The sequence below is a fragment of the Trachymyrmex septentrionalis genome, unplaced genomic scaffold (assembly GCF_001594115.1).
Source record: "Trachymyrmex septentrionalis isolate Tsep2-gDNA-1 unplaced genomic scaffold, Tsep1.0 scaffold72, whole genome shotgun sequence".
Taxonomy (NCBI): Eukaryota; Metazoa; Arthropoda; class Insecta; order Hymenoptera; family Formicidae; genus Trachymyrmex; species Trachymyrmex septentrionalis.
In genome coordinates this window covers 1,881,020-1,891,037 of record NW_017305905.1, presented here as the reverse complement: position 1 = coordinate 1,891,037, position 10,018 = coordinate 1,881,020, and the positions used below count along the sequence as shown (strand labels likewise).

Below are 10,018 nucleotides of genomic sequence, written 5' to 3'. Positions count from 1 at the left end.
GAGAGAGAGAGAGAGAGAGAGAGAGAGAGAGAGAGAGAGAGATAAAACATCCAAATACATAAACCTCTAAACATATTAACTCTTTTTCTTTTTTTTACAATTTTAATATCCTTATATTTGTCATTTTTGCTATATTTTAACGTAACGTGTTATAATAAAAACATAAAATTTATTAATTATACTTAAGATTTTAGAAGAAATACAAATTAAATATGTACATATTTAATATTATTTAATATTACAAGTACATAGTAAACATATGTACTAGAATGTATTGGTTGTATAATCCCTGGGAGTACATTTAAAGATTTAAAATGTATTTAATATTTACACGCTTCAAATAAGCTATATACATACGAAAGTTGTGTGAATAAGATTATATTTTTATTTAATAATCTATTTTTATATTTAGTGTATTTTTTATTAAAAATTAAATTATTTCTTACAACATTAAGAAACATTTCAGTTTTTTTGTGTAATTACTGTAAGTGTTAAAGATAATTTATAAGTTTCATTGTGATTGTCTGTCTTATTTTGTAAATAAATAAGTAGATAAAATTTTGTTTATTTACAAAACAACTAACCTGTTCATTGCAATGAATCTATATATTATATATCATTTTGAATATTTGAAGTATTTAAAAAAATTCTGATTTTTAATGATACATTTTTTAATATTTTGATTAGAGCGTATTTATTTCTTATTGAAATAATTTTTTATTTATATAGAAAATTGCTACATTTTTTCTGATACTTTTAAATGTAATATAAAAAATATATTTATATAATTTAAAAATATATTTATATATTTTGTTAGATTATGTTTAAGCTGTGATGTGTAGATAGTATATTATTGTATAAAGTAGAGGAATTGATATTGTGATACTCAGTGCTGTAATAGGATATTTTAATAGCACAGGTATTTAGGAATGAACAAAAAGTTAGGAATATTTGTGGCATAGTGAAAAATTATAGATGGAGTTATATAGTGTTAGGTTTTTTGCAGTGTGGAAGGATGAGTATGGTTAAGAAATTTAGAGTAAACCAAGTATCTTCTTGGCTGTAAGCTGAAGTAATAAAATTCTATGTAATATAAAATAACTAGTAATTTTTTTTATAATTTTTTAAATGTTTTCAAAATATGTCCAATACATCCAATATATCGTTAAAAACACTTTAATTACGGTATCAATCAATATAAATTTTGTTTATTATATATCTTTGATAAATAATTTATTATTTAAACTGTATATGATTCTTTTTATTTCATGAATTATAATATAATTAAATTAAAGAAAACAGTACAAATTATAACCTAATCTTTAGTGTATGATACGATAATCTAATAAAATATTTATTATAAATATTTATTACATATAATATTTATTATAAATATTTATTATATATAATATTTATTATAAAAATAAACAGTTGAAATGCAGGAATTAAAAATTTAATAAAACTAAATATATAAAGCTCACTTGTATCAAAACAATATAAATGTAAAACAAGAGTATATGAGCAAAAGTCAGATTACACAGATGGTCGAAATGTATATTTTATTTTACTTTATTTGAAATATTATGATTTTTTAGCAACTGTAATCTGACTTTTGCTCATATACCTTTGTTTTACATTTATATTGTTTTAAACAAGAATTCTTATATTATCTAAAATTGTTTGTGTTGTAATATTCTATTAATAACAATCTATTATCAATAAAACGTATGAATAAATCTATCTACTTCTATTTAGCATATGTACATCTTGTAGAATAATCAGCAACATAGTGACTTTACTGAAATGTGTTGTGCGGACAGCATTTGTGATAGTAAACAATGTCTATTGCATACCTACGTATGTAGTATGGATGATGTTATTGTTTCCTGTAAAAATATATCAACCTCAAGTGTACTGGCGAATCGAAGGCCTATTTTTCCACTGGTTATTGGCAATGGTATCAATGTGGACTTGGTCTGCAGGTTACGACAGTAAGTATTATTGAAAGAATGCAAATTAGAAAAAAATAAGTTTGTTGAAAAGGAAAATAAATTTTTTGTTCTGCAGTAATAGAGCAAGGCGATGACATACAGAAAATTATAAGCGAAAAAACATTAGTTATAGCGAATCATCAGAGCACTGGTGATGTTCCTATATTAATGACAACATTTAACGCCAAACCAAATGTTCTACCTAATTTAATGTGGATAATGGATAGAGTGTTTAAATTTACTAATTTTGGGATAGTTTCTATATTGCATCAAGATTTTTTCATTATATCGGTAAGTGCGAATTTGTTTCTTAAAGATATATACAGAATATTCCTTGAATCAATCGCTATTTTATGTGTGTGTTTAAATTTTACACATATTTCAACGACTTAATTCGACCAAAACTATTTTTATGTTTGTATGTTCCTGTATATGTTTCTTACGGTCATGTTTTTGTTTATGTGTTTCTCACTATTTTAGATATCGACAATAATAATAGATTTGTGAATTATATTACAAGTATAAGTAATTAAATTAGGATTGAATAATTAACATGTTACATAATGCTATATCAATATACATAATACTATATGAATTTGTCTTTTTATATACTTTTATATAAGAATATGGAAAGGAAAATATATGATTCTATTTCAAAAAACAGTGTAACTTTAATTTTTTGTTAAAAAAGGAATAATTTTGAAATTTTTCTTATACGATTCTTGATTAAAAACCAACAAACTTTTGAAACGTTTTATTGTCAACCCATCGAAATTATCTAAAAAATCATGGCGACCGATTTAAGGCAACATTCTGTATGTACAGGATCTATTGAATATAGGTTTATACTATTACTTGTTTTTTACATAATATAATGTAACAGAATTCGGGTTATCTGTTACCTTCAGCTAATATATATTAGATAACTATAGGGACGTAAACGAAGGGAAGAAAGTTTAAAACAATTACAAAAACATCTCAAAGATTCGTACATACCACGAGATAGAAAATGGATGGTACTTTTCCCGGAAGGAGGCTTTTTGTGTAAAAGACGAGAGACCTCGCAAAAATATGCTAAGAAAAATAATCTGCCTATTCTCGAGAATGTGACTTTACCAAGAGTAGGAGCTATGCAGATGATTTTCGATACCCTTGGACCAGTAGGGAATAGGAATGCAGAGGATCAACACCTGAATAGTCGATCAAGTATAAAATTATATTTTGTATCATAAATTATTGCATGTTAATTTTATTATTAATACGTTAATATGTACATATTATAACATATAACTTGATAATGCTTTCACGGTTTTCAACATATATCTTATTATATACATATATCAGTGGTATATGCAAATTTTACTTATGGTGGTATTATTGCAAAATATATTACATAATTATATATCTATAGGTTTGACGGTAGTTAATCCAGAAATTAGTTGGGTTCTTGATATAACAATAGCGTATCCTCAAGGTAAGCCGCTTGACTTGCCTACTATTATAACTGGTTCAAGATCTCCGTGTGAGACGGTATTATTTTATCGACTTTTCCCTAGTTCAGTGGTAAGTGACTTGACATGAAATATAACTTATAATGCAAATACGCATAACGATATGTTACGTGATATTTTATGATGGTAGGTACCTCGCGAACCAGAACAATTATCCAGATGGTTATATGATAGATGGGTAGAGAAAGAGGTACTATTGGAACATTTTTATAAACATGGATCATTTCTTGGCACAAACGGAGGAAGTACCAAAGTACATCAGGATCCATTAAGATTCCTAGTCCTTCATTTATTCTTTATAACATCTAGTTATATACATTATAGCATGCTTACGTATGTACTATCTTGCTTTTGGTAAGATGTTTTTATATTATGTGCGACGCACGATGGTCCAAGAAGGAAATCACAGTAACGAAGTAAGATATCCTTGCCTTAAATAACCATTTTCATGTTTATGAAAATAATTCAAATAAATGTAGATTATTAAATTCGACAGTATACCCGCGTCACTTGTAATACTTATTTTTAGTTAACAGTTGCAAATGATTGGTATTAAGAATTGTATTTGTATTTTAAACATGAAGTTATATATAACACTTTTTAAATTTGATTTCAAACTATTAATATATTTTACATTTAACAAAATACAATTTCAGTTACGTTTTTAAATCCGAAAAACCAATTTGGTGCGCAAATCGAGAGACTACAAACGTGGTATATAATTCACATGAAATTATTTAAAGCACTTAAGATCCAGCTTCAATTGGTGTAGGCATTACTTCTTACTTATTAAAAATACAATTTGTTTCTGTAATTTTTAATGATTGCTCTACATAGCTTTAAAATTATTTTTCTCATACATATATACTCTATACTGTACAAAATATAAGTTACATAACAAGCCTGTTTTTATAATAAATTAATATTCGTACTCTTCGAACTTGACGATGAAATATTCTTAGAACAAAATCGTTAGTGTGATGCCAAATTGTAAATTTATTTTCTTCACTTTTGGACAGTGTAGGATATAAAAATATTTAATTGTAAATTTAGAATACGCATGGAAATAAATATTTCCTCTATAATATCAAATATGTGATCTCTTATTTAATAGAGGTGCATAATGCGTTTTACTACAAGTTCTTGGAAATGCGTAAAAATATGGCATTTAGATTTTTTTATCAACGTTAGATAATTTCGCACCTCAATTTACATAATTCTATTATATACAATATATTGTGTAATAAATATCCAGTTTCATGAATTTAATTTTAGATATCAATTAGATATCATTTGCTTTAACTTTTATCACCTTCATTAATATATGAAAATAATGTTTGTATTTACATATACCTAGTAGTAACAAAATCTGTAATATATAGCATCACATGTGTGTTATGTAAGTTGATTATAAAGTGATATATACATTTTATATCGATATACAATAGGAGAAACACATTTTTGTGGAATAGTGATAGACGAATCTTTTAAAGAAGTACTCATTTAGTTTTTTATGATACACAATAGCAAAAGATATTTTTCAAAAAAAACATGGTCCATTTTAAAAACATTTTTTAAACATCATGTTAAGAATTGTGTAATAATAAATTTGTAACTTTACCAACATAAATTAGAATTAGATTAATGGAAAAATATGATTGTTTGAAAACAGAAAACAAAAAAAGATTTAGGACCTTTATTTCCAATTCGTTGTGTAATCACATTACGATCTTATAAGACATTTTATATTACAAATAAAAAAATATTGTACCGGATGTGTATGAAATAATAAGTGGAATATATTTTTCATATCCATGGAGATTAAAAATTATTAAATGCATATAAGAAATCTTGGTCTTTCAAGAGCATTTTGTTCTTTTCTTGGCATTTATAATGATCTTTAATTGTAACAGTACAATTACACGATTTCCTATGCTATTTTAATAATTTATTAACTTAAAAATTAATGTATAATTGAAAATCTTGGAAGAAAAAAATATCGTATAGTTTTTGAATTATGAGAAAGAAAAATATATTGATTAATGATCTTGCATATAGCTTATACACTTATTTTCATAATTACATATACCAGTGATTACTAATTATATTGATATATTATTTATACTAGTTTCCACAACTTCACTGGTATTGATTTTCATCGCAAAACTTATATTTTATATCATCACAATTGGTACAAACCTACGTTCTCGAGACGTTATCTGAATTATTTTTCTTGGCACCCTCTGCTAGAAGGTGGGCATTATAAACCTAGTATATATTTCCTCTTTCTCATCCTATTTCATCAAACTAATTTCGATCATTAAAATCATTTTAAAGTAATTATTTAGTTTAATTCCCACATCTCAAAAATCAATGAAATTAGGTTTATTATTCGACGTTTTTGCATGAAATGAAAGAATCTGGCAAAAAAAGTGTCGCTCTGTCCTATAAACAAAGATATTAAGCATTAAAATTGATTACTATTGAGGTTAGGAAATCTGTCAGAGCAAAACTAGGTCTATATGACCGTGGTCCAATTCATGCTGACAACGCTGATCAACATTGTCTTCGTTTAACATTTGACAAACGACAAGGATGAAATGATTTTTAAGCGTTGGAGCGTGAATCGGACTGCGACCTAATTGTATTTTCATGCACATAGGTTTCGACTTTCCACACGGAGCAACTTTTACCTTCCCCCTGCAAAGGGGCGCATGATTCTATGTATTGTTGCACATGGGTTTCAATTTTGGAGTATACATATAGACCATGGTGAAAAGGATAATATGGTGTGTGCAATTTGCAAGCATCTCTGAATCTCCGCCGACTCTGTCTATAGCTTAGTTTCCATCAAGGATTTAAACCGGATCAGAATGTAAGAATCAACCAACCACAGTCGAGTATTCTTCTGTTACAGTCGAACGACAGGGAAATACTCGACTGTAGTTGGTTGGTTCTTACATTCCGTTCCGGTTTAAACCCTCTGTGGAAACTAGACCTATAAATGTCGATAAGAAATTAAGGCTGCCAATTGTGAAACGTTAAACATGAAGCGATATTCGTAGTCCGTTTTTTTATTTTAAAACTATCATAAATAATGCCTTAAGATACTAATAGTCCTTGGATTGACTTGTAACATCTTAAGACTGTACTTAAGACAGTCTTAAATGTAAGAATCGATTATGAATACCGACCTGCTTCACGTCGTGAAATTGGTACTGAATCTTTCCTTGTTTAACACATTTTATGTTTCTTTCTATAGAAAGAGTGTGTTCTCTTAAAATAAAATGTTCTTTTAAAATAAAAACATCTAAAATTAGTATTCTTTTAAAATAAAAACGGACTATGAATATCACCCCATGTTTAGCGTTTCACAGTTGGCAGCCTTATGTTCGTATTCATAGTCAGACCTTGTACTTAAGGCTTCCTTAAATTTATCCTTAGGTGCTCAGTAATAGTCAATGAAATAATTCATAGAGTATCTGAAAATAAATTTAAGGAAGCTTTAAATATAAGGCCTGACTATGAATACGGGCTAGTCTCTTATCGACAGTCTCTTATTATCCGTAAACAGAAACGGCGGAGATTCTCAGAGAGAAATGCTTGCAAATTGCACACACCATGTTATCCCTTTCACCATGGTATAGTTGCACATAGTGTTTATTGGCTACGCCGCCCCGAACAAAAAAATAACATATCCTACCCGCTTGGGGCATAAGAGACTCCGCACAATAAAAGAAACAGGCAACAGAGAGCAGAGAATAAGAATTTTAACCTATCAGAAACCGTATATTCTACAATACATGATTTCTGCTAAGTTCGAATTCTTATTCTCTGTTCCCTGTTCCTTTTATTATGCGGAGCTTCTAACTGTCTAGAAGTTGCAGCCTAGGCAGTAAAAAGACCATTCTAAAAAATTGTTCTCACACTGCACTATCTTTATAGGTTAGAAATATTCTAAGCGGACTCTGTCTAGGCTGCAACTTCTAGGCGTAGCCGCTCCGAATCAATAAGCATTAGTCTATACACCCAAATATCTACATGACAGATTTTCTAACCTCAATAATTATCAACTTCTACGCTTAATATCTCGGTTTGCGGAACAGAGCAACACTTTTTTCTGCCAGATTCTTTCATTTCATACAAAAATGCATCGAATGAATAACTTAATTCCATTGATTTTTGAAGTGCGGGAGTCAAACTAATAATTACCCATTTTAAATAACACTTTAAGCTAATATTTTCTACTATAAAAAGAAATTACATAAAAAGTTTGGTAACTATACAGTTTAGCATATGCACTTCAAAAATCAATAAAAATTAGGCTTATACGATGCATTTTTGCATGAAACAAAAGAATCTAACAAAAAAAAGCGTCGCTCTGTCCAAGATATTAAGCATTAAAATTGATGACTATTGAGATTAAAAAATTTATCAAATGAGCATAATTTTTTAAAAACAGCTACCTGCAATTTCGATAAAATAAGACTCATTCAACACGTTTTTGCGTAAAATAAAAACATTTAGCAGAAAAAAGTTCAGGACTGCTCTGCGAAGTAAGATTTTGAGCGTTAGGGCGCGTTCACACTTTGACGAAAAAGCAGTGACCAATCAGAACTCGTGATAGTAGTAAGTAGTACAAAAAGTCGAAATTGTAAACTACCAGCTAGAGTTCTGTTTGGCTTTTCTGCTTTCCGTTTTTTCGTCAAAATGTAAACGCGCTTTTAGGGTGCAAACCCATGTAGCGGAAAAGCGTGAGAGCGGTTTAATTACCCACTGCCAATCACAATGATTTCTGCGTAGGGAGTGGATTAGTTTTGGATTATTTTTTTTTAGCGCTGTGATTAGCTTGTGCGGATTGTTTAATTGCATCGTGCTATACACTCAAATAGTATAACGCGGAACGAGAGCAGAATTAATCAAACATACATGAGGATAGAGACCAATTGCGAGATTCTTTAAACGTTTTATCAACAATTGTTGCTATCGTTAATTAGCGACAGCCAATGACAAACGCGTTGTTTTCTAAGATTATCTTGTCATTGACTATTGCTAGTTAACGATACCGACAATTATTGTTAAGACGTTTAGAGAATTCCTACAGTGGCAGGATTATGTAAACATTTTATCGATAATTGTCGCTGTCGTTAACTGACGACACCAATTGCAGAACAATCTTGAAAGAAAGTGCGGCACTTATCGGCTGTTGCTAGTTAACGATAGCGATAACATGTTTAGAGAATCTATCTAAACTGTCTATTTAATCTGATTTTAACTTTATTAGTTATTAACTTTAAGGGTTAATATTTTGGATTACAGGGCAGAGCGACTTTTTTTGCCAAATTCTTTTATTTCATGCAAAGTTGAATAAGCCTAATTTTATTAATTTTTGAGGTGCATATGCTATACTGTATAATTATCAAAAGTTTGATTAATTAGGGATAATTAAAGTTTGATTAATTAGGGATGCTGCAGTGACGGCCGAACTTGATTAATGTTGACAATACAGATTTTTTAAATTCCAAATAAAAAAAATCGATAATAGTGACATCTTTAATTTATTTTTAATATCTACTGTACACTGGACATGATAAGCGACGAGCGATATCCAATGAAAACTGTTTTTTCTCACGTAACGATGCAAAGCTATAATACATGTAGCACAATTATATGGATCAAATATTGATTTATCATCTCCAGTCTTGAAAAGTGGACGATATACTCTAAGAAAAGTAAATATTGTTATGTAGTTTATTCATTTTGTCAGAGGAAAGTAGTGCGCCGCAGCATTTTGCGATTACAGATTACAGGTTTTGGGCCGTCTGTTCTCTCTCTCAGGTTTCTCTCTGGCATGATCTAAAAGTAGAGACGTTATACTTTGACATCATGCTTTAAACAGTAACAGGAAGACGTAAATTAAAACTGCATGAAAAATGAAGCATTCTTCATGTACAATTGATATGACCTACCATGTAAACTGCAAGGACGGTGGAACGAAAGTGACATCTCAATTGAACTAATTCAGATGATCACTTTTTGATGGCCTCGTCCATATAAGTTTGACCTCTTATTCTTTATACTCCATGAAAGCAACCAATCAGCGCTATTCCTCACTTTCTATCACACAAGTTTTGTGTGCTATGTTCACATGGTGCGTCAAAGATTCATCCAGGATGAATATAATTTAAATATTACTAACTTTATATTAATAATTTGCTTATTAAAATAAAATATAATTTATCAAATTGTAAAAACAATTATCATTGTTGTAGCATTTAATATATTACAATTAATATTTACAATCTTATAACAATTTTTTGAACTGCTTTAACGCATTTTAACGTACTATCTTTTTTCCGCATTATGTAACAATGTTAATACGTTATGGCACGCGCACATAATGAGTCATTGTTATTTGATCTTGATATTTATATTTAGATTTTGTCAGATTTTGTTAGTTATTAAATTATACAAGTAATTTTTCATCATTGTGGATAACAAATTAATAATAACGAC

At 28.9% G+C, this 10,018-nt stretch overlaps 1 protein-coding gene across 3 annotated transcripts in view; it reads left to right on the top strand.

Moving 5' to 3' along the window:
* LOC108753829 (acyl-CoA:lysophosphatidylglycerol acyltransferase 1-like) overlaps positions 1–4,481 on the top strand; it is a 5,539-nt gene extending 1,058 nt beyond the window's left edge. The window contains exons 2-7 of one of the 3 annotated variants that reach the window (XR_001939668.1): positions 1,756–1,991; positions 2,068–2,282; positions 2,924–3,197; positions 3,403–3,554; positions 3,633–3,918; positions 4,159–4,481. Coding sequence is in view for 2 of the 3 variants with exons in the window: in XM_018495751.1 (XP_018351253.1) it covers positions 1,756–1,991; positions 2,068–2,282; positions 2,924–3,197; positions 3,403–3,554; positions 3,633–3,860 (1,105 nt within the window). In the remaining variant the exon portion in view is untranslated. Of the gene's footprint in view, positions 1–1,755; positions 1,992–2,067; positions 2,283–2,923; positions 3,198–3,402; positions 3,555–3,632; positions 4,084–4,158 lie in introns of those variants that run through there. The other 2 variants (XM_018495751.1, XM_018495752.1) reach the window with 2 other exon arrangements.
* The last annotated feature ends 5,537 nt before the right edge of the window (positions 4,482–10,018 follow it).